Source organism: Vulpes vulpes, chromosome 12 (assembly GCF_048418805.1).
Source record: "Vulpes vulpes isolate BD-2025 chromosome 12, VulVul3, whole genome shotgun sequence".
Lineage (NCBI taxonomy): Eukaryota > Metazoa > Chordata > Mammalia > Carnivora > Canidae > Vulpes > Vulpes vulpes.
Genome location: NC_132791.1, coordinates 157,180,716 through 157,205,239, shown reverse-complemented (window position 1 = coordinate 157,205,239; position 24,524 = coordinate 157,180,716). Strand labels below are relative to the sequence as shown.

The 24,524-nt window shown below is 50.5% G+C and overlaps 1 protein-coding gene across 1 annotated transcript in view; it reads right to left on the bottom strand.

Moving 5' to 3' along the window:
* The window catches only part of SLC1A7 (solute carrier family 1 member 7), a 43,105-nt gene extending 21,776 nt beyond the window's left edge, over positions 1 to 21,329 (bottom strand). Inside the window, exons 1-2 of the mRNA XM_026007051.2 lie at positions 21,180 to 21,329; positions 15,631 to 15,710 (exon numbers count right to left, since the gene is read on the bottom strand). Of these exons, the coding sequence (XP_025862836.2) occupies positions 15,631 to 15,710; positions 21,180 to 21,314 (215 nt within the window). The 5' untranslated portion in view covers positions 21,315 to 21,329. The remainder of the gene's footprint in view (positions 1 to 15,630; positions 15,711 to 21,179) is intronic.
* Positions 21,330 to 24,524: the final 3,195 nt, after the last annotated feature.

Below are 24,524 nucleotides of genomic sequence, written 5' to 3'. Positions count from 1 at the left end.
AGATAAGATGTGCTTGGGAGTGGGGGTGGCCTCGAGTGCAGGCCAAGGGGGGCAGGGGGAAAAGCAGGGTCCAGTACCATTCATCCAGCTGAATTTGCTGGCTGTGGGAAAAGAGATACCTAAGAACTCCTTAGGCCACATCGAGGTGAAGTATATGGGAGGGGTACGACACTGGGGGCTGTGAGAGCAAGCATCTTTCATCTCAAGCATCTTAGGTTGCCCTAAGAATCTGCCAAAGCAGAATTAGACAGAATGTGAGCACACCCACCCAGGGCTCTGAGCAGCCCAGCCCTTTGAAGCGATGGTGCCTTTGGAAAGATGTTCATATTTGAAGTTAGGTGGAGAAAGCAGGGTACGAGAGAGGGTCCACAGCTCTGCGGGGGGTGGGGGAGCGAGAGCCTCCACGACAGAGCGCCCATCAGGTACACACAGACAGGGGCAAAGGGCCCCTCCAAGACACCCGGAAGAAGAGGTCTAACATAGGGGCGCTACCAGCTCGGGGACAGACCCAAATGTGGGAAGGGAAGGAGAGTAGGTTCCAGATACAGCAAGGGAGCCCTGACCCAGGAACTCTGGAAGGGAGAGGGCTGATGGGAAACATGGAAGGAATTCTATCACCGGGGCCTGAATCAGTTCCCCTCTGGAACCTCCAAAATGGGAGGGGTTTTCCTACTGGCTGGAGAGGGAGGTGAGCAGCTGGGAGGGAGGTGAGCAGCTGGGAGGGAGGTGAGTAACAGAGAGGGAGGTGAGCAGCTGGGAGGGAGGTGAGCAGGCAGGAGGGAAGTGAGCAGGCAGGAGGGACGTGAGCAGCTGGGAGGGAGGTGAGTAACAGAGAGGGAGGTGAGCAGCTGGGAGGGAGGTGAGCAGGCAGGAGGGAAGTGAGCAGGCAGGAGGGAGGTGAGCAGCTGGGAGGGAGGTGAGTAGCAGAGAGGGAGGTGAGCAGCTGGGAGGGAGGTGAGTAACAGAGAGGGAGGTGAGCAGCTGGGAGGGAGGTGAGCAGGCAGGAGGGAGGTGAGCAGCTGGGAGGGAGGTGAGCAGCAGCAGAGAGGGAGGTGAGCCACCTGTCTGGTCCAGTAGCTGGGGACGCAGGTATTGGCCGGGGCTCAGCAGCCGGGAGCTGCTCAGAGGAGAGCCTGGACCCTGTGCACGTGGGCCGCTCCAGGGACTCAGAGTAACAAGAAAGGAGGTTCAAGGTCTTGCCATTGACCAGTGGGGTCAAAGTCTCAGGCTTTCCAGCCACACTGTTGAAGTGACTTTTGTGAGGACCCCAGGAGCAGGGTGGCTTGTGTGAACTCGCATGAAAGTGCACAGGAGAAAACACTAGAGAGGTTACAGTAGCTATGCTTGGGTGGTGGGGTAATGGGTAATTTTTAATCCTCTTTTACTGATTATCCACATTATTATTTCTAGAATGAGCATTGTGGAAAACACAATCCCTTGAGGACCTGGCAGCCACAGAAACCATAATTTGTCTGGAGCTTAGATATCCCCAAACACCGGAACATCCATCTCATTTGATCCTTGAAAAATATCGTAAGTCGTGCTGCCTTATGGAATTACAATGTTGGCCACAATTGTAAAATATTAAATGTCCCTAGTAGTCACATTTTAAAAAGTGAAAAAAAAATAGTGAAATTCATTTTGGGAGGGAAATTCATTTTAATAATACTTTATTTAACCCAGTATATCCACAATACTATCATTTCAGTGTGTGATCAATATAAACATTTTTACACTGCTTCAGGTGTTAAATCTACTTTAAATTAATTTTTTAAAAAGTTAAGCCCCTCAGTTGCACTAGGCACATTTCAAGGGTTCAATAACCCACTTGTGACTAGTAGCTACTTTATGGGACTACACAGTTTGAGTTACAGAAGGAAACTGAGAGTTCAGGGAGGTGGAGATAATTGGCTGAGCCCCGGAGCTAGTAGCTGTAGGGTCAGCTGTAGGGGTCTCTGACTCAGAACACTGCAGGGTTCCCCTGCTCCCGGGCCCCTCCATGATCCTGAGCTGGCTTAACTGCTATGGAAGAAGAGTGTCTTCTAGTTTTGGCTGACCACGATTCTAATGTGACAGAGTTCACGTAATGCCTTTAGAGTTCAACTCTTAGAGATGACGACTTGTCCCATGATGGATCTGTGGTGGTGAGCTCCCCGTCTTTGGAGGTATCCAAGTGGAGCCTGGATGGCCAGCCACCTGTTCAGATGCTAGATGGAGGCTTCTAGACTGAGTGGAAGTTTCCATGAGGATGACCTCCAATGCCCTTCTGGCACATAATTTATGGTGAGAAGAGAGAATAGGTAACCTTCCCTCCCCTGCTCCCAATCTGGCTGGGGCTCCTTGGAGCCGCCATGGTCCTTCAGGGCCCTGGGGAAAAGCCTCAGGGACTGAGAGGTCTGAGACTCCCTCCTGAGTCCTACGGCCACCACCCAGAGCCCAGGGGTTGTGGACTAAGAGACTGCAGTGACTGGGGAGGGGGCTCAGCTCCATCTGGTAACCGCTCCACATGTGAGGGTGGGCGTGGGGGGATGGAAGTGGGGGGCTGTGGCTGCCAGGCTCCCCAAGGAGGGACAAAGACGCTGTTTCCTGGCCCTCACCTGGTCCACCTCACCTCACACCAGCCGCTGACCCCACCCGACGCTGGGAGGCACCCACTGCCGCCTGTGCACCTCACTGTGGCCATGGACAGACTCCTTGGACTGCAGGCCACCCCCCGCCCCCACCCACCTCCAGTCCTTGGAGGTTCCCCACTGCCCTCACAGGAGCCCAGTCCCCTGCCCCTGCTCCTCCTGCCTGCCTTCTCCCCCTTCCTACTGCTGCTCATCTTTTGTGGCTCCGCTGGGGCACCACCTCCCTCCGAAGGCCCCTTGGAGCCCACTGGCTGGTCTAGGCAGCTCCTGGAGGCCCCACCTGTATCCCTCCATGACTGGGACCCCTAGGCCGAGTTCCTGAACCTCTGCCTGCCTCCGTTTCCACTGGAGGATAGAATAGAGGTAATGATGGTTCGTTATGAGGGTTAACCTAGGTTTAGAACAGTGCCTGGTACCTCATAATATTCAATACCTTCCAATTATTAGCATTTGCTCTCCAATGTCATGATGTTTTGTCCCTTCTGTGACTGCCTGCCCCTGTGGATGGAGGGCTGACTCTGGCTCAGTTCCCAGCCCTCAGAGCCCAGGGCCTGGCCCAGCCTGGGTGCAGGTGTGTTGCCCTGTGTGATGTTAAACCACAGTGTAAGTCTAGATGACACTGTTAAAAGATCAGCTTAACTCTAACGACCGTAATTGTCCATGGTGGGCTCTCTGAGGACAAGTCACCTAGACCAGCTTTGGTCCCCTTGCCAGGTTTCGGAAAATAACCCTGGCACCATATGTCTGTGTGATACTGAGGTAGGTGGCACCAGGAGTTTTGGGAGGAGATGGGAACTTTTGGAAGGGACCGTCCCAGGCAGTGCCCTGTCCTGAGTGAGGACAATCTGAGAGGGTCCCTGGAGGTGTGTGCTTCCAGGCGATTCTTTCAGCCTCTCCTTCCTGGTCATTTTTATTAATGGCTCGGCCAAGGCCATGACAGCATGCGGTCAGATTTACAGAGGACAGCAAGCTGGTAGGAACAGCTTGTGTGCTGGACAAAGAAGCTGGGACTTAGGCAGATCCCGGCAGGTTGGGACCAAGGGCCAATTCTGACATGATAAAACTGAGCCCGGATATGTGTTGGGCCAGACCTAGCTTCCACAACTGGGAGAGCACGGGCGGGGGTCGGGGGTTGTTGAGCCACCGCAGCAGCACATGGGAAGGGGACTTTGGGGTTTGTTTGCTGGCAGCTTGCTGAGTCACCCAGGGAATGGGGCTGCCAAAGGACTGGTGGCCCTCTGCCTGTGGGGTCAGAAACCTGGGGAGCTTGTCGAGGAGGCCAGGAAGGACTCACCCTGACATTGGGACCTGCTGGGAAAAGGACAGGGGAGGGAGGCGTGCGTCTTGCAGCAGGGGTAGGCAGTGGTGACAGGGATGCAGGCCTGGGGAGCAGCTGAGGGGCAGGGGCTGTGGAGGAGGCGGCACAGTAGACCTGGAGATTGCTGGGATTGCTGGGCAAAGCCGCAGGGAAGGAGCGCTCAGCTCAGCACCAGGAATAACTTTCTGCCCTGGAACGGGCCACCCTGAGCAGTAGTGAGCTCCTGGTGCCTGTAGGTGTGCAAGCAACTTGCTGAGGCCACCAGATAAGATTCAAACCCTGGTTTACTAGCATGACGACATTCATAGTCACAGCATCCTGGCACTGGGATGCCAGAGGCAGGAAGGAGCCCTGAGCCCCGAGGCTCTGGCCTCAGCTGACCCGTCAGGGAGGCTCCTCCAGGCAGGCCTGGGGCTGCAGCTGCGGAGAGCCCACCAGAAAGGCAGCTGGAAGAAGGTATCTGGGGGTCCACAGAACCCCTTCTGCCCTTCTAAGCCTCACGGCTTGCTTTCTTCCCCACAGCAGATGACAGGCCCCGCAGCTGACAGCAAGTGCCACGTTAGTGCATGTTACTCTTCCCAGATGGCTCTGCCACACCCGCACCCGCAAGCCAACTCCTTCTAAGACCTGAGGCAGGATGCCCAGACTCCCACTTGGCTAAAGTCAGGGTCATCTGGTCCCAGCACCCCGTAGCAAGGGCACACATTTCTCTACCGCCTCTGCTTGCACACTTCAGAGGACAGAGAACTCACTACCCTCTGCCAGCCTCTCTATATGGGCTGGCTATGCTTATTAGAGAGTCCTTTCCGCTGCCACAAAATCCACCTCCAGGGAAGAGAATTCCCCACTCTGGGCCCAGCCCTGTCCTCTGGAGCTACACGGATCGAAGCTCTTTGGTTCCCCTTCAGATGCCGTGGGGCTCAGGGTGCAGAGGTGGGGCGGGATAGGAGGAGGGTGGGGTGGGTGGTGGGCACAGAGCCAGGCATGGGGCTAGCGGGACTCCGCTGCCTTCTCATCCCCAAATGCCCTCTGAAGGTCCCTACCTCCCGGCAGACCCCTGGGCCCCAGAACGATGCTTCATTGGGGTTTGCAAATAACAAGCTCCCATGTAATGTGCAATTACCAAGCTTGAACTGAATCAGAAGTAAAAGCTGGAGAAGCTGATGCTGCAGCCCTCAGAGCTCATGGTCTGATCATTGGCTATTCTCAACCACTTTGCCCCAGAAAGGCTGTGCTCCCAAGTGTAATAAGGGTCCAGTCCAGTTCCTAACTCCGCGAGAGCTGAACCCCTACCCCTTTCTTTCCCACAAAGCAAAGACTATCAGGTGTGAGGGAGTCAGAGTGTTCCCCCGGAGGACCACCGCTCTGCTCTACAGGTGCAGACTGTCATCTCTACCATTAGGAACAAGTTCCTGGGATGCCTGGTTATGACCAGTGCCACCATGCCATGGTTAGGAGCCCCATGCCAGAGGAAGGAGCAACCACCCCCTCCCCCAGAGTCTAAGGGAACATTGGTCTCCTGCCTCCTCTCCCTCCACCAGTGGGGCTCCTGGTGTCTCTCCACTGAGGGCTTGGGCTGGGCTGCCCGAGTGAGGCTTTCTCCAGGTCAAATGAGACCCTCCAGTGCAGTGGTTCTCTACGGAGAAGGGAAGTGGGAACTTTTCAAAACCTCCCCACCTCCCCAAATTCTGATATGTTCCTAGCCTGACCCATGTTGCACACTTGCTCTGGGTGCTGTGGGTTCCAGAAATGAATGAGGTGGGCTCGTGGTCCTCAAGGAGCTCCATCCAGTTGGTGGGGAGACCTGCACTAGATCACACAGACCGTGGGTCATGGCCATGATTGGGAGAGGCCAGAAGCAAGGTCTAGCCCCTGCCTGGGAATCTAGGTTTCCCAGAGGAGGTGGCTGCCAAATGGATCCTTGCAGGTTGAGTAAGAATTCTCTACCTGGGTGGGGGAAAGAGCACGGGAGTCCTCATGGGTGATAAAACCAGGGAGGTTTGTAGAGTCACCAGGCTGATGGTCTGACCCCACCCATAGGCCACAGCTGGGCCATGTTCCCCTTCCTGATGAGTAAGGCGGTCAGCTGATGGGGCAAGAGGGCCAAAGACAGATCCCAGGGCTCCCATCAGAGAGGCCAGCAGAGCTCTGCTAAGAGAAGTTGCCCCATGGCGGGAGGGCAGAGCCAGGGCACAGGCTGCCTATTCCCCATGTCTCCCACTCACTGTGTGCAGCTGCCCCCACCCCCACCTGGCTCCTGAACCAGACTCCAACGGCTGCTCGGCCCAGGACCTTCTCCAATAAGTTAGAACGTGGGTGTTTGGGTGTTTTCTGCCAAGCTAGAGTTCCTCAGGAAGGGGGAGAAGGGAGTATTAGGTTTCTTTGGCCAAACATGATTTCCTGATTCTAAGAAAAATCAGCTTAAAATTCTTACAAGGAGCAGAAAGGAAAACAACACATACGCAGGAATGCATGTACACACACGTACGCGCACACCACACACAGGTAAAGACACGCACCACGCAGTCCCCCAGGAACCCACACACGCACTTGGATTTCTTTGCTATGATGTGAAGCTTACAAAACACTCTGCCATGTTCGGCATCGGTGAATCACAAACACATGGATTCAGTTTCCCTTGAATGATGCCTGGTTTTAGAAATTGAAGAATGAGGGGAGAGGAGGGTTTGGCAAAGAACAAGCGGAGAATTGGAGGCCCTCGCTGGATCCAGATGCTGGTCTGACCTACCCCTGCTTCCTGGTGTCGCTTGTCTGGGGGTAAGTGAAAACAAGGTGCAGTTGACTTCCCAAGCTTAGAAGCAAACTCCAGCCCATTTCAGGGCTTGATGGGCCACCAAAAAATAAAAATAAAAAAGCACCTGCTGGGAATGACTTTGTAAGTCAGCTGATGGCATTGTGTCTATTCTATGGCTGAAGCCAAGAGTGTGGTCAATAACAGAACTTGAGGGAACTCCAGAGTCGTGAGACACAGTGATGCTCCAGGAGGACATCCAGCAACACCCTAAATGTCCTGGGAAAGAAAAAGCGTTTCCCAACCTCTACTCCGGCCTGAGTGGAAGATGAAAACAAGATTATAGAGAGGAGGTGCAGCGTGGGCAATTCTTATAACATCACATTAAATGTAAAAGGAAAAAAAAAAAAAGAAGAAACACATAGACTTATTTTTGCAGAAGTTACAGTAATGTCTCCTCCAAGATTGTAAAGGAACAGAAAGTTGCCAATGCCCTTTGGGATAAACAATAAATTAAAAGCAAAAGGGATCAGAGTAGTGACAGGTGCTATTGCTGAGAGAAAATGGGAAAGGAAGGCCCCCAAGGCTCCAAAGATTTGACTTTTCTAGTGGAAGAGGAGTGATTAGCATGGGATCAGTCAGCAGTGGGGCATGGAGAGCTGAGAGCAGCAAAGCACTTGGGACCCACCCAAGCACCACCCATGGGAGAGGGGCCTAGTTCAAGGACATGACTGTGCTGCAACAGGTCCTAACCATCAGACTCTTCCTATGCAAGGGGAGGCAGGATTTTCTAAATTTTGAGGCTTCCATGTCCATGAGTAAAGACAGCTAATCTTGCAGCTAATTTCATTTTTAGAAAACATTTTCAGGGGTGCATGAATGGTTTGGTGGGTTAAGTGTCTGTCTGTGGCTCAGGTCATGAACCCAGGATCCCAGGATTGAGCCCTGCTTCAGGCTCCCTGCTCGTGCTCGGCGGGGAGCCCGCTTCTCCCTTTCCCGTTCCCCCTGCTTGTGCTCTCTCTTTCTCAAATAAATAAAATCTTCAAAAAAAAATTTCAAATGGAAAATATAAGGTAAGAAGGCACAGTTAGTTCAAGGGAAAGGAGAGACTTCTGTGGTTTGATGGAGACACCTCAAGACCTTGAGACCCTAAGATCTATCTTCATGCAGGGACACTGGGTGGCTCAGTGACTGAGTACCTGCCTTTGGCTCAGGTCATGATCCCAGGGTCCTGGAATCGAGTGCCGCATCAGGCTCCCTGCAGCAACCTGCTTCTCCCTCTGCCTGTCTCTCTGCCTCTTTTTCTGTGTCTCTCATGAGAAAAAAAAATCTTCATGTAGAGTTATGGAAAGTGCATCAGTACAAGCCTCAAAAGAGGAAGATGTTAGGCTTCCCGCTATATAGCGGAGCAGGCCCTTATTTGGCATATTCAATTCTGAAGTCAGTACAGAAAGGAAAAGCCAAGTTTAGTAAAATGTGCCTCGGAGATCCTATAAATCAACCATAAGTTGAGTAGGAAAAATTTTATTTAAGTTCACTCAAGACAGTTTTCTTCCTGGCTGTGAAATAGGTTGCTGTTTCTTGAGGTGAACCCCAGCAGGAGCAGTCAGCACACACTCAGAAGCCACGATGTAAAGAAAAAAATCCCCAACCTTTCTCTGCAGGGCCTAGCATCACAACTGCTGCAGGGAGATGCTCACACCTTGAGAGGCACATGGGAACAGAGACTGGCTTAGTGCGAAGCACGGCCACCGCTCCTAATGGCAGCTTGCTCAGGAGCACAGTTCTCTGAATGGGGGCAGCCTCCTGCCTCCTTTACATTCTTTTTCTTTGTTTTCCACAGCATGTGTAATCAAATTTGCTTAAGTTAAATGCACATACGATGGCATTCCACCGGGTGGGACCCAGGAATGAGTTAAAATGCAGACCCGGAGTCCCACTGGCTGTATATTTAAAAAATTAGATTGTCCTGCCAGCAAACATTTAACCAGTGGGTTCCCCAGGTGGTGAGCCTACAGGGAGAAATGCTCTGGCCAGAGACTGTGTGCACCTGTCCTCCCTGGCAATTGTATTCATCTCTGTGAACGAATGAATTGACATCTTGTTTTTTGGTTGCTTCTTCCCAGCATCAGAGGACTGGCCTGACCAGCTCAGAGGCTCAGATGAGGGTAAGCTTCTGAACCAGTCTGCCAAGGACTACATTCTGGGCCTGGTGATTCACTACTAAGAATGATAAGAGCAAATATTTAGAGGGAAAAAATAACAGTAGCAGAATTAGGATTGTGGGAGGATGGGAGGATCTTTTTTGATTGTCTAAAATGTTTATAATTATAGAATTTTTTAAAGTACAAAATCATCTTTAAAAGGCAACTCCTAACCACCCTCCGAGGGTCAGTTCAAATGTTGGTCATGAAACTTCCCTGAATCCTGCCTTAGCTGCCCTTCCCCTGCTCTTTACTCATTTAAAACTCATTTATTAGGCACCTACTGTATAGCAGACCCTGTGATGGCCCTGTAAAAGGGTTAGAGGAATTCATTTTCTTCAGAATTCATTTATGATAAGAGAGTGGTTTGTGTTTGAAAGAAACTCCTTGATGAGGCATGTGGTCCAGAAGCTGAGCAGCATCTCCACCCCACCCCCTGCCAGGAACAGGGCATGACTAGAGGTCACTTTTGAAAGACAAGGAGGATAGAATTTCTGGCTGGTCTTGGAATAGGGGTAGAGAGAAGGAAGGTAGGGAGAGAGAAAGAAAGAGATGGATACCCTGTGTTGATCCTCCAGTGATCCATGCCCTTGCATAATCTCCCTCCCTAAGTGTAGATGGAATCTGTGACTTGCCTCTAACCAATAGAATATGACAGAGGTGATGGGATGTCACTCCCATGCTATGGTACATGACTGTCTCAGAAGGCTGGAGAGTTAGAGATCCTCCTCTTGGCCTTAGGAAGCAGAAAGCCATTTGGGGAATTGCCTTTGGAAGGGGCCAGAAGGCAGGGAACTGCCGGTAGCCTCTAGGACCTGAGGGTGGCCTCCAGCTCATAGCCGTTAAGAAGCTGGGCCTTCAGACAAATAGCCACAAGGAAATGGCTTCTGCCAATGACCCAGATGAGCTTGGAAATAGATGCTTCCCTGGCCAAGCCTTCAGATAAGAACACAGCTCAGCTTACACTTGGATTGCGGCCTCCTGAGACCCCAAGCAGAGGATCCAACTGAGCCAGGCCTGGGCTTCTGACCTACGGAAAGTGGTAGGTAAGATAGAGCTAAGTTTGTGGTAATTTGATCCACAGTAATTGATAACTAATATACAGAGAGATGGAACCAAGAGATGGCTGAAGGGCTTATATTTCTCAATATAATCCTCGAGCATGATCTTGCTCCCGACTGTCAGTGAAATTGCTACATTTGTGCCCTGTTTGAAGCGAGGGATATGTGTGTGGATGGGAGATAGGCAAAGGCTATCCTCTGACTAGTGGCAGAAATGTGAGGGCAGAGGAAAGCAAGAGGCAGTGAGCACTAGGCATTCCTGGAGGATGAGGCGATTTCAACAGCCCTAGCATGGGGCACAGGCAACATGTGTGTGTCACGTGGACACACAGAGTACCTAATCTATCCTCCTGCGAAGGCCACTGAGAACACAGGTGTGCAGGACTGAGATGCAGGACTGCAGCACACAGGTGTGTATCAGTGTTCCCAAGTGTGCCTGAGCCCAGAGAGGCTTCCCAGAGGGAGTGACGAGTACGCTGCAGGTACTAAATAAAAGCATGAAGAAGGCAGGGGTCACCTGAAGGGATTGCCTGAGAGCAGAAACCGAGGTGAAGGGTTTCATGAAACATCTCATCTGCACCTTGGGAGAAGCCTGATGAAGCTTTCATGAGTCAGAAAAAAACAGGTGGCATTTATCATGTATCAGGAGCTACACTGGGTGCTCCAAGGACATCTTATTTCATTCTCAGAAGGGAGATGGGTGTTCTTCCTATTTCATAGGGAAGGTCACTAAGCCTCAGAAGCTGAGAGACTTGGTTAGGTTCATACCCCCAGTGAGTGACTCCAAAGCCCCAGTTCTTCCCCTGGAGTGTCCTGAAGATTCTCAGCCATGCCTGCTGGCACTGGGGCCTCACCACACTCATTGGGGCTTACGAAGCCACACCAGGCCCATGGGAGGTGGCCCTCAGTGGGACTGTCATGTGCCCTCTGAGGAAGGGGCTTAGGCCAGTGCCATTTTGGAGTGGATTCTAGAGAAAAGATGTCCAAGAGCTGGAAGATGCAGGACTGTGGGCAGACTGCCTGAGCTGAGCTCCAACCCAAGCTGCTGGCCTTAACTCCCCCTAGCTGGGCCTACTTTCTCTAAAACAAAGTGTCTCTGTGACTGTGCCCCTGCCAGATGGTGAGACCCTTTAAGGCCGGCACAGGGTCTTTTCATCCTTTGTGTCACCTTTCCACCATTGCTACCCAGACTTCTTTACATCTCAGCATCCCTCTTTGCTTGTCTATTAGTTTTTCATCTCCTGCAAAAATCTGTTACCTTGACCACCACCATTGGCAAGGGGGAAAATGAACCTGACGCCCCTCCCAGGATCTCACAGAACAACACCGGGATGTATCTGGTCCTTCTCCTCAGAGGGGCCGTGGTGACTGGTGACCTTGGCAGAGGGAATTCTTAGCCAGCAGTAGGAGTGGCTAGTTCAGATCAGAATGCTGATTTATCTCTATGTCACTACTATATAAAAACAGGGGGTCTGTACCCTGTCATGCAGTATGCCAGCTGTGACTGTGAATTCATTTCACTAACAATACTGAGTACATCCAGGGTATGGGCAGCATCCACGGTGCGGACAGGTCATCATCCATAGAAAAGCTGGGAGGACTTCAGAAGAACCTTGAGCTAGGCCTTGAATGCAGAGTGGGACTTTAATTAGGAAGAGAAGAGGGCATTCAAGGAAGAAGGGACAACATGAGCAAAGGCATGAAGAAGAAAAGCAGGTGGCACACTAAGGGACCAATGAGGTAACCAGCCTGATTCTGGGGACCTGGAGTAAGAACAGGGTGGCAGGTTCTGCTGGAAAAGAGGTGGGAGCATCTAGAATCATGGGTGCCGGGCTTTGGGGCTCAGAATTGCCAGTTATTGGAACTAGAAGCAAATGTGCCTTAATATGGATCCTCCTGCTGCCCTGGAGCGATTATACTGCAGAAAAATCCCTGTGCCCTGGGGTTACAGCCTGGAGCTCCCAGAGACTGAGGAGCAGTAGCCCTCACACCAAGCTCTTTAGCCATCCACCCAAATGCTTGATTCCAAGAAATTAGGGTTGTTTCATTTCGTTTTGTTGAACCATTAGAACACTTGTGGAAAGTTTAAAGCAAACCCCTGCCTGGGCCCCTTTGGCAGGTCTGGTTTAGTAAGCCCGGTGTGAAGCCTGACATCTGAATTATCAAAGCAGCTCTGGGGATTTTGCTCTACCCTAAGTGATGACCGCCACACCAGAGTGGTTGCTCCTTGAGGACCGGGATTGCCAGCTCGGAACTGGGCAGGAGGAAAGGAAACTGTGGGAGACTGTTGGATGATGGATGGATTACCAATCAGTTAAAGCCAAAGGAAGACGAGGCCAGGGATGGAGGGTTGAGGACTCAGAAATGTCTAATTCCTAACCCCCACCCCCAAGAAGGTTTAATTCTCCCTTAGCAGGAAAATGTTAAGGCACTTCCATTTTTCAGTGACACGGTTGCTCTGCACCAGCCCAAACTGTATCATAAACAAAGGAAATGTGTGAACACACACTGGCTTTTCTCAAGTTAATACCACATTCCATTCCCAGTGAGGAGAAAGCACTTTCATCTGGTGGAGAAAGACTGGGTTTGAGAGCCAGGATTTGGAGAGCTAGACAGGCCCTTAGTCACTAGGTAAGCTGGATAAACCAAGGCCCAGAGTGAGGGTGCCTTACCTAAGATCACATAATAATTGTGGCAGAAGCAGGTCCAGGACCCTGGCTTCTGACTCTGACTCCAGGATTTTTTTTTTTAAAGTAGTCTCCCAACATGGAGCTTGAACCCACAACACTGAGATGAAGACCTGAGCTGAGATCAAGAATGGATGCTCGATCAACTGAGCCACCCAGGCATCCTTGACTCCAGGACTTTTTAAAAGTTAAATGAAAAAAAAATAATAATAAAAGTTAAATGACGTGCTCAAGGCCACACAGTCAGGCAATGGTAGGGCCAGGGCAGGACCCCAGGCCTATGTGACTCCAGGTCCATGCCAGAGCCTCTGTCTGTGAGGTGTTTCTGTTCTAAGAAGCAATGCCCAGGCATTAGGATGGTCAACAGTCAAGGTCAGCAAAGCTGCCTGACAGGAGTCCTGCACTTATATCAGAATAAACCTGGGGCCGGGGTGGGGGTGGGAGGTGGTAGAGAGAAAAAGACTCTTGTGCTTCCTCCATGAACACACTTATGTAGACGTCCTGTAACCTTGTGTTTTCCCGTCTATCTCCCTCACAGCCCATGAGCTCCTCGGGGACTGATCCTCAGCCGGCTCTGTATCTCCAGGGCCAAGCACCATGGGAACACAACACATGATTGTTGATTGTTTCCCCAATTCACCTGACAAGTGTTAAGGAGACTGACTATGCACCAGGCACTTGGCCAGACTTAGAGTGGAACCTCTATGGAAGACTATCCCTGCCTTTACAGAGTGTGCACGCCTGTGGGAGTTGAAGGAACTAGGGAACAAGTGAATGCACACAGGATAACAAAGTATGGTGAGTGCTATGCAGAGAAGGGAGCAGGGCTTGGTGAGGCCAAGTGAGGGTGGTGTTGAGTGGGGACGGGTGGGGCAGGCCTTTCTAAGACAGGCATGTGGAAATGGAGATCTAACGGAAGAGGAGGAGGAAGAGACGTAAATGGTGGGGAAGTGTGTTGTAGGCAGAAGGAACAGCATGTGTGGAGACCCTGAGATGGTGGAGGGGTTGGTCTGGTCGACCAGGCCAACGGGACCAGAGTGAGTGGGGCCTGGGATGAAGTGCGGTGCAGGAAGGGGAGGATGGTGCAGGGCCTCTGAGACCAAGGTAAGGGTGGAAGGGTTTGTTCTAAATGCTATTGCAGCCATCAGTGGGTTTTAGGTTCATGAAAAGCACAGCCCAGAGGGCCCTTCCAGAGGTTGGAGTGGGAGAGTGGGTGGAGAACAAGAACAGAAGCAAGAGGGCCACTGAGGTGACTGCGGAGTGTGGGCCCTGCGTGGAGGGGATGAAGCTGGCTTGGATTCCGGAGGAAGAGCCAGAGCAGTTACTGATCACTGACTGGTAGTGGGCGGGGGAAGCGAATAAGAAAGGGTGCGAAGAGCTGGGTGAATGATGCTGCCAGAAACAGGAGAAGGAACTGGTTTGCAGGGTATAATCTCAAATTGCTTACACTATTTGAGACACTTGTTAAACATCCAAGGGAGATGTCAGATGGGGGAGAGGTGGTGCTCAGATGAGAGGCCCCCACGGTGGGTGGGTCTGTACCTGGGAGCTCTGGGTCTGCAGGGTGTATGTCAAAGCTGAGGAGGGGAAGTCCTAGGAAGCGACCACACAAGCAGAAGTCGAGTAGAGGAAGAGGGACTGGGGAGGAGGCAGCTGGAGGAGGATTTCAAGAGCCAAAGTGAGATCAGCTGCTCTGTCAAGTGCATCAGCTGCTGTGGAGAAAAGTCACGGAGAGCAGGAACCCAGTGGCCTTTGGATTTAGCAACATGGGAGCTACTGGTGATCCTCACAGATTCACTGACTCGGTGAGTGACTCAAAAGATGCATAAAGAGACAACAACTGGAGCGGGTTGCAGAGTCAGGGAAAGCTTTTGGAGGGAGGGAGGCAGCCTTTCAAGCAGGATCCTTGGAGGCTGAGTCCTGAGAGCCCTACCTGCTGCCTGCGGGAAGTGAAGCTGAGCTGTACCTGACAAAGCGCCTGTCCCCGAAGGGAGCGGAGCAGAGGGGACCATGAACAGGCCTTCCCCGCACTGGAAGGAAAGCGGGGGAGGAGCCAGCTCACTGCTCAGGATGTCCCTGCCCCAGGGGACAGAGCCCATGACCCCCCAACCAACACACACACAGGACTCGGAGGTGTGTCCACAAGCCTCCCTGCACAGAAGTCCCGGGAGGTGAGGATTCCCAACCCACAGCCTCAGAGCAAAGAAGGGCTCTCAACTCCTGGAGTGGCCAGGTCCACATGGGGAAATCTGAGGCCCAGAGAGGGGTGGGGCTGGCTCTAGGTGGCCCAGCATGTCAGTGGCAGGGGACAATGATTTCCAGGGGTCTTCCCTCAGGGAGTAAAGTGTGAATTCTTTAGCCTGCTTACAAGGCCTTTCATGCTTGAGCAAGGACACCCTGCCCCCAGCTTCACCTTTACCCTCCCTCACACCCTGTGACCCAGGCCCCTGACCCCCAACACCTAGCACATGCAAATCTATATAGCCCCAGGCAGTCCTTGCAACAACCACTTGGAGTAAGGCGTATTATTCTCACTTGGCAGATGAGGAAACTGAAGCTCAAGGGAGTCTGGGAACCTGCCCAAGGTTGCACAGCTGAGCCAAGATATCATGTCACAAGCGCCTCCCTGGTCTTTCCCCACGTACTGCTGCAGTGACCATAGAGAGCCCCACGCTGGGAAGCAATCCCTGCCCTCCTTGGTCCTGAGCTATCCGGGAGTCGGGTCATGTCCCATGATACCACAACATTTGTTCAAGTCACAGAAAAGTCCATTGAACGGCACTGGAATAAGCGGGACCACCAACTTATGGCCTGTGCCACATCCTAGTGACCACAGAGACCCCACAGTCACACTGTTCCCAGGGCCTGTGGTCACAGGCCAGCCCCCCACAGCCAGAGTGTGGCGCCTACCGAGTCCAGACAGAACCCTCTCCCCTGCCAGCCCTGACCTCCCAGCCAAACACCTGCCCCTTCCTCACCTGGAGACCACCAGTGGTAGGATCAGCATCTTCAACATCCTCATTAAGAGCTCTCCAGGAAACTGGAAATAACTAATTTCCTGTAAATACAGGAGGAACTGGGGTTAGAGCAGGTGGCACTGACTTCAGAGTTTCTTTACGGTCTTCACAGCCCTGTTTCACCCGAGCGCTCCTGTGTAGCACTTGGACTGCAGAGTCCGGGAGAAAGTGCCGGCTTTGGAGCCAAACAGCCTTGGGTTCTTCTGATCTTGACCCCCTAGAATTAGCTGTGTGGCCTTAGGCAAGTTACTCGACCTCTCTGAGTTTTCACTTTGTAAGATGTTGGGAGGCTTACATGAAGGGAGGCACATAAAGCACCCTGCAGAGCCCAGGAATGAGAATAAGGCTCAGTAATCACCATAATGTCGCCCCTCCCTAACCTCCCTAACCTCTGCACTGCTCACCTGCCCACTCTGCTGGAAGTGCATCTCCTGGAGCTGACAGGAAGCGGCAAGGGGGCAGAGCCGGATACTGTTCACACATTATTCAACCCACACTGGCCAGGCATCATGAATGAATGAGGCAGGGTTCCTGCCCTGGAGAAGGTCTCAGTCAGGTCTATGAAGAGACTGACTCAGAGCACAGCATTCTTGAGGTCCCTTCTCTGGGGCCTTCCCCTTTCCCTCCCCACACCATCGCAGGTTCTTGCCAACCCCCAGCAGCATCCTCATGTTTAAAATGCTGAAGGAGAGAGAATCAGATGCAGCTGGTGAGACATCACCCAGAATAAAGAGCTTCTACCAGGCAAAGTTCTTGTATTCAACTTCCTCACAGGCCCATCCGTGGGGCCTTGGATTAGGGAACCCAGTCTGTGCCCCCCATCAGCTGTCTCCAGAGTCCCTTGACCAAACCTACAGCTGAAGTAGAAGAGGCCACTAAGTCCAGTTAAATTTGAATTTCAGATGAACAACAAATTTTGTTGTTTTGTGGGGTTTAAATTTCTTAATTTAATTTAATTTAATTCAGTTTTGCTATTTCTGGCAAACCTAGCTTGAGGTCATGTTCCTGAGGGTAATGTTGTGGGGTGAGGCCAGTTGTAGGGACTTTCAAGCACCAACCAAGTTAAATTTTTGTACTTGCAACCATCTTTTTTTTTTTTTTTCTTTCTTTCTTTTTTTTTGAAACCAAAGCTAAACACTTGGTTAATGATCTAATACTTTGAAAGCCCAACTCATAGAATTTTGGTACTGAGAAGGGGTTTTAAAGATCTTCTAGTCCAGCTGAGCCAAGAGATAGAGAGAACTTAGCAGTGACAATGCAGGACCAGAAATCAGGCCTCCTTGTCCTATTCTACTATCATTTCCCAATGCTCCAGAAAATCTTTACAAAATAAGGGTGAATGGGAGAGAAACTTTTGAGTCCTCACATGAGCATAAATGCCTTTATTCTATGCTTACCTCTGGTAGTCTGGCCATATTTAAGATTCTTAGTTTGAAAGAATTTTCCCTCCAAATTTCAAAGGCATTTACCTTTGTCTTCTAGATTCTAGTGTCACTTATGATGTTTGGAGCCATTCTTCCTATTCCTTGGTGGAGACTTGTTTTATTCCCTCAGAACCGTTTAAGGACTATCAGTGAATTTCCAGTTTTCCGTAATTTTCATGGTGATGTACCACGGCATGAGATTTTCTTCTTTCTTTCTTTTAAAAAGAAAATTCAGAGTGCTGTGCATACTTTTCACTTCTGAAAAAAGTGAAATATGCTCTCGGAAATTTTTCTCTCTATTTTTTTCTGTTAGCTCTCTCTAAATAATTAGAGAGTTTGGATGTTGGACACCTCTGATTTTCTTCTATTTTCATCTCAGTTTGCTTTACTTTCTGGGAGATTTTTGCAACTTTATCCTAGCTATTGACATTTTAATCTCACATCCTGTTCTGTTTTATGGCCACTATATCTTCTCTCACATCTCTGAAGAACTTAAGGCAAGACTTTAAAATTATTCTTCTATTTCCTGCATTGTCTCTGCTTCATTAGAGACCATCTTTTCTGTTTGTTTAGTCTCTGTGTTTCTGTTAGAAGCTTTGACTTTGGCTTTCTGCTCATATGTAAGTGTGAGACACTAAATTTCTGTGTGCATGAGTGGAACTTGTCAAGTGATGTCCCTCAAGGAAAAGTGATGGGTGACAGTCTGACTTTTTTACTCTGGATAGGATGGGGGAGGAATCCCCTTTATAGCAGAATTTGGAGATCTTTTCCCTGAGGCTCAGTAAGAAGTCTCTTCTTAGCCCCAACTAGGGGGTGAGGCTGTGCCTAAGCCTAGCTGACAACAGTCTTATGGGGATCCCACCCTCGAATGCAGATGTCCACTAATTTGTGGGATGTATGTGCCTCATTACCTCCCTGACTCCAACACACACAGGTCACCTATTCCCTAGGTCACGCTTCTCTGGCTCCTTGGGGCAGGCAGGGCAGTAGAGATGGATGGATGAGGAGTCCCTTAATTACATGAATTGGAAGGCTTAACTAACTGCTCCAATTTCAAAGTTCCAACCAATGTCCCTGACTTCACCTCCTTATGTCATGTGGCCTCCTGTAGCTCTGTGTACTTTCAAGGGCAGAACCTTTCTGGAATTCTCCAAGCCAAACTGACCTGGTATCTGCTTCTATAGATTCAAGTTTTAGTTTCCTATGCTCTACTAAGAGAGATCATTCAACTCAATCCACTTCCTATGGTACTCCCTCAACTTCTTTTCTCAATTGTCTCCTTTTATATTCTCTTGGGAGTTTACATGTTTAAAAAAATCCCATTACTATAATTTTAGTGGAATTCCAGGAAGGAAAGGAAAATGAATGCAATTGTAAATTCACTATGGTTTCACTGAAACACTTTAAAATGATCTTTATTTCAAGAATGCCAGGGTGGCTCAGCAGTTGGGCGTCTGGCTTTGACTCAGGGCATGATCCTGAGTCCCAGGATTGAGTCTCACATCGGGCTCCCTGAGAGGAACTGCTTCTCCCTCTGCCTATGTCTCTGCCTCTCTGTGTCTGTCATGGATAAATAAAATCTTTTTAAAAACTATCTTTTTTTTTTAAATTTATTTTTAGAGAAGGGGAAAGAGAGAAAATGCACGTGCATGTGCAGGGAGGGGAGGGAGACAGAGAGAAAGAGAATCTGAAGCAGGCTCCATGCCCAGTGCATAGCCCAACATGGTGCTCTATCTCACAACACAGTGATCATGACCTGAGCCAAAATGAATGTTTAACCGACTGAGCCACCCAGGTGCCCCTCAAAATGATCTATATTTTAAAATGAGATACTATTTCCAAAGATAAAATTTGTGGTTTTGAAAATTCTTTTCACAAGTAGGACATTCTTCCATTTTCCAAATTGTTTACAACTTTTGCCTGTTGCATAAGCTTACAAAATAAGAAGGGTTTAGTTTCTGAGTCACAGGCCGAGATCATAGAAACAACTCCTGGATTTCAAAGTAAGATGCTGAGAAAGCCAATTCCTGCCAAATAACTGTTCTAAGACTCCACATCCCTTCTTCAGTTTATCTGGCAGGTTAATCCAGACCGGAACACATTTGCATTTCCAAGCAGATGGGGCAGGCAGCTTTGGCAAAAGAGGCCCCAGATGAGCTTGGCTTTTAATAATAAGCATTCCAATTTGTTTTCACAAAATAATCTTCCTGCAGGAAATATATTTTTTGTTGCTCAGGGAAATTAAAGAAAGTAGATTGCAGATTGCTTGTGCTGTGGCCGGTTTAATTCAGCTTCTCTCTGTGACAAACACTGAGCTAGACTCACATTTTGGCTCATGCAAGAACATGTGATATTCAGCAAGTCAAAATCTGATGGAAGCGATGGACACCTGCACAAATGCCTCTGAAGCAGGACAGCCAGCAGCTGAGCAGGGGGCGAGCGTGGGAGCAGAGTATTATATCAGGTGGGGGCAGGTCTGGAAGAACTTTTATAAGATATGGAATATGAGCTGGCTCTTGACACAGGTAGGACTTGGACAGGTAGATAAAGGAGGGAGGAGCAAGTACCAGCCCCTCAGTGCCATGTGTGCCAGGCATTGATGAGTGCTTGTTTATCCTCGCAACAATTCTAGTAGATATCTAGTGCCCCACACTCCAGATGAGGAAAATGAGGCCCAGAAAGGAGCTAGGATCCTGCCTAGGGCCAACCCTCAATAGTGTTACTCTAGTCATAGGGGCTGGGTTCTCAGGGAGGGGTTGTTTCCCTTTTCAGGAAAGGCAGCATCTGATGCCTTGAGCCCCAGGTGACAATCACTTTAGGTGTGGGTGAGCTTCAGGAAGAGGAATTTTAGGAAATGAGGGATCTTCCAGGAGCCCAGCGACAAACACTTCTCCTCCTTGAACAAACATTAGGCTGGCTACTGGGGGCCCTGTTTTTGGCCAGGACTCATCCGTGGGCCTTGTCTTTGGCCTGCCTGGCCCAGTCACAGCAAAACTTGTGCTACATCAGTTTAGGGAGGATGGGGGATACCCCCTCGTTAACTTCAGCAGAAGCTCCCCACCCTCCACGGCTCCTCTTAGCAATTGCCTATTGATTACCCCCCCTCTAGGCTCATTGGCTGTGAGTCCCCAGCCGTCATTGTCGTCTCAGACTTGGGCCTGATCTCTTTCCCCTATTCCCACGGTCTTGACACCTATCCCGGCAACCCTTACTGTTTTAACAAGGCTCAGCATCATCTTTCCTTCAGTGCCATGTGAGCGTCCCTCCCTGTCCTGTGGGAGACTGGTCCCAAGAGGGAAAGGAGCCTTGCCCAGGCAAGGCATCGTCCCCTTGTAGTTACACAGGCCAGAACCCCAGGGGTGGGGGCTGGGGAGGAAACCTGCCCTGATTCCCAGCCCCGCATCCAATCCGCTGCCACATCCTGGAGACTCCTCTTTTGGAGACAGTTCTCCCAGGTGCTGTCAGGTCTCCCCCACGTAGCCACCTCCTGACCTGGCCCCTGCCTGTCCCACCACTCCCTCATCCCTGCACTCAGCACCAGATGATCTCTCCAGGCTGAGATCTGGCCCCTTCAGCCCCTGCCCAAGCCGCTTGTGCTTGTGCCAGTTCCCCAGGGCCCTGAGTGAGTGTTCTGGCTGCCCTGAACAGCCTGCTCCACACGCACCCAAACCTTTTAAGGGCCTGCGTCTGGCTCCAGCTGTTCTTCTGCCCCCAATACCTTCCTGGGTCTCTATTGTGTGGGCTGCTGTAGGAGGTACTCTCTGATGCCTGCTCCGCGCTCTCCCAGGCCCCGGCTCCCGCTCCCGTGCCTCTTCACCCTGTGGTCATCCTAGTGCCACGTCCACGTCCTGGCCTCTCGCTCACCTGGTGATGCCATCTGTAACCACTTCCTCCACCATTTTATCAGATCTCGCTCTAGTCCTGCACCCCTGCTACAGATGAGAAGACGGGGACCCAGAGAGGCAAAGTGGCTCCCCCACCATCATGTCATCCATGAGCCATGGAGGGGGACCGTGACTCCCAGATCCCTAGGGCCCACATACCCCTCCTCCATGGAGTCCCCCGGAGAAGCTCTGGGTGGCTGACCTGTGGTGAGAGGCGACGGGTCCTCAGGAAGAAGCCAAGAAGGCAGCCCACGGTGACGGATAGCACAGACAGGATGAGCAGGCCATTTTGCTTGCACACGTCCCTCCCTCGTGCCAGGATGGCACCTGGCACCATGGTGAGCCCAGCCTGCTGGCACGGGGCACAGCACCATTCCATGCACGTGAGGCCAGCTAAGGGCACAGGGTCCCAGCCAGAGGCTCCAGCTGCTCAGCAGGCAGGTGGGCAGAGTTGCTAAGCACCAGTCACCAGCCCCACAGCCATGGCCTTTGAGCTGCCCCAGAGGGAAGCCACAATCCTATTACCAACTGCATCATTAGGAGCCAGGGACAGATTAGGGGCTGGGAAATTAGAGCAGGCCACGTGGTCTGGGAGTTTGGACCTCAAAGCCCAGTGCACCTCTCAAACAGGGGAGGAACAGAGAGACACTCACTTGGTTAGTTTGATTTTTACCCTGACTTTATTCCAGAAAGAACTGAAGACAAGAAGATACTAGCAGTCACTAACACTGATTAAGCATTTACTATGTATCAGGTGCTGTTCTAGAAGCACATTCCTTGTATTAGTGAATTTAATCCTCATACCAATTCCTAGAAGTGAGTCCTATAAGTATTATTTTACAGATGAGGAAACCAGGGCAAAAGGCATGTGCTGTGTGCCAGACCCACTCACCTGCTTGACCTGTGTGAGGTATAGGGGTCCCCCCAACAACCCTAAAATCCCAACGTTCATTTTTTTCTTTCTTTTTTTTTTTTCTTAAAGATTTTATTTATTTATTCATGAGAGACACAGAGAGAGAGGCAGGCTCTCTGCAGGAAGCCCGATGCAGGACTCAATCCCAGGACCTCGGGATCACAACCTGAGCCAAAGGCAGACGCTCAACCACTGAGCCACCCAGGTGCCCCTGTTCATTTTCCTGAAAGTGAGATTGAGACCCCAGGAGTCAGAGTTCCTTGGTCATGGTCACGGAGCCTGCAGTAGCAGAGTGGAGTTCAGGCCTGTGTGGGTTTGATTGGTGCCTCAGTGACAGATAGATGGATTTGAAAGTGCTTAGCAGCATTGTGGGGAGTGTAGGATTTGAGTCCAGGGGATCTGGGTTCAGACTCGGGGTCTCCCATTCATTGCTGTGCAGCCTTCAGGGTTACTTTGCCCTGAAGCAGGGAACCCTGTAGGCTCTCAAGGCCTATCATTTTTTTAAAAATAACACAGTCCAAGGGACCTATTCAAGTCCCAGCTCTGTCACTTGCCAGCTGCGTGACCTTGGGCAAGCCATATAATCTCACAGTGCCTCAGTTTCCCCATCTATAAGGCAAACATAATAGCGTCTACTTCATTGGGGCTGGTGTAATATCCCGTTCAGAGATGATTTGTGAGAGCAGCGGTCTGTGCCGTGCTGAAAGGGGAAAGGACTGTTAGGATCATCATCCATGTTTAGCAATTTTTTTGCGAAAGGTTTTCTTTTCGCAATTTCTTGTGGCCTGGCCTGCCCTTTAAAGCTAGTGGGAATTAACTCTAGTCTGTAATCTCATTAGGGGCAGTCAGGCGGCAGCAGGGAGTGCAGTCTGTGGTCTGGGGCGGGTGTGCACAAGGGCCGACTCCCCTGACACAGGGGAGGAGGAGGAAGGTGGAGAGAATGGGGCCAAGAAACTGCTGGGGCCAGGCAGAGGGGCCCGGGTGCAGGCTCTGAAGCTGTGCACAGAGCTCCCGACTGGGAGGGATCCCTTAGACGTTGGTCCCAACTTAAACAGCTCTGTGACCTCACCCTCTCTGGGTCCTGGTCTTCCTCTCCTTAGAATGAGAGAAGGGGGCAGGAGTAGGTACTGGCTCATTCAGTAGAGCTTGTGACTCTTGATATCAGGGTTATAAATTTGAGCCCCATGATGGGCAGGGAGCCTACTGAAAAATAAATAAATAAAAAGTCTCAAAAAAAAAAAAAAAAAAAAAAGAGAGAGAAACAGGCTGTTTTCTAAGGACCCCTCAGTTCAACAAGCCAACTCTCCAAAGGCCCTGCTCTTTGCCAGTAACTTTGGGGGAATGAGGGTGGAGTAGATACAAGTCTGAGATGTGTTTTTTTCTCCAACTCTGATTCTTAAAACCAGGAATTTCCTGATATACCTTCAACTCCAAAGCATGCCTCATTCTCCAATTAACCAGTGAGTTTAGTGACTGTCTAAAAGACAAAATATTCTGAGTATTTGGATTTGTGGTTTTTTTTTTTAAGATTTATTTATTCATGAGTGACAGAGAGAGGCAGAGACAAGCAGAGGGAGAAGCAGACTCCCTGCAGGGAGCCCAACGTGGGACTCGATCCCAGGACCCTGGGATCACACCCTGAGCTGAAGGCAGACGCTCAACTGCTGAGGCACCCAGGCATTCCTGGAGTTGCGTTTCAATGTTCAGGCCTGGCCTTGAGCCATGCCATTGATGGAGATTAGTCTAGCTGTCCACTTCAGCCCCAAGCCTCTGATTCCCATGCTGCCCCACAATGGCTCCTGCCTCCTGTCCCTCCCACTCTGACAATTTCACCCTGTGCCTCCCAGACTCCAGGCCTTTCTTTCCACTGCTCCCACTGTCGTCAACATGCAAAATTACAACTCATTCAAGCAAACATTTTTTAGAGCACAAGGTTATGCCATCTCTCCTGTGTTCTGGGGACACAGCAATGAGGTGACATGGTACTTGCTCTTAGGAAGCTTGTAAGAAAATTGAGGGGGCTCTAAGACTAATTCACACTAAAGTGTGAGTGACTGATGATTAGCTTACTAAGGAAATCAAATCGAAAGGCTCCTGGGTAAGAACCCTTTAATAACTTCCTATTATCCACAGAATCAATTGCCTTACAATATTACCAGATATGCACAATTTTTAATTAAAACCAAGTTGGGTTGGGATGCCTGGGTGGCTCAGTGGTTGAGCGTCTGCTTTCGGCTCAGGAAGTGTTCCTGGGGTCCTAGGGTCGAGTTCCGCATCGGGCTCCCTGCAGGAAGCCTGCTTCTCCCTCTGTCTGTGTCTCTGACTCTCTCTCTGTGTATCTCATGAATAAATAAATAAAATCTTGAAAAAAAAAAAAAAAACAAGTTGGGAAATGCTGGATGAAACAAAGTTAAGCAGGTTCTTTACTCCAGCACAGTTCAAAGTCAGACTGTTCAAGTTCAAATGTTAGGTCTACTGCTTACTAGCTCTGTGATCTTGGGTAAATTTCTTAGCTTCTCTATAAAATAGGAATAATACGACAGTACCTAGTTCACAAGATTGTGTGAGTCAAATGTGGTGATGGATGCTAAGTGCTCAGAGCTTTGCCTGGTGCCTTGCAGTACTCACAGGGAG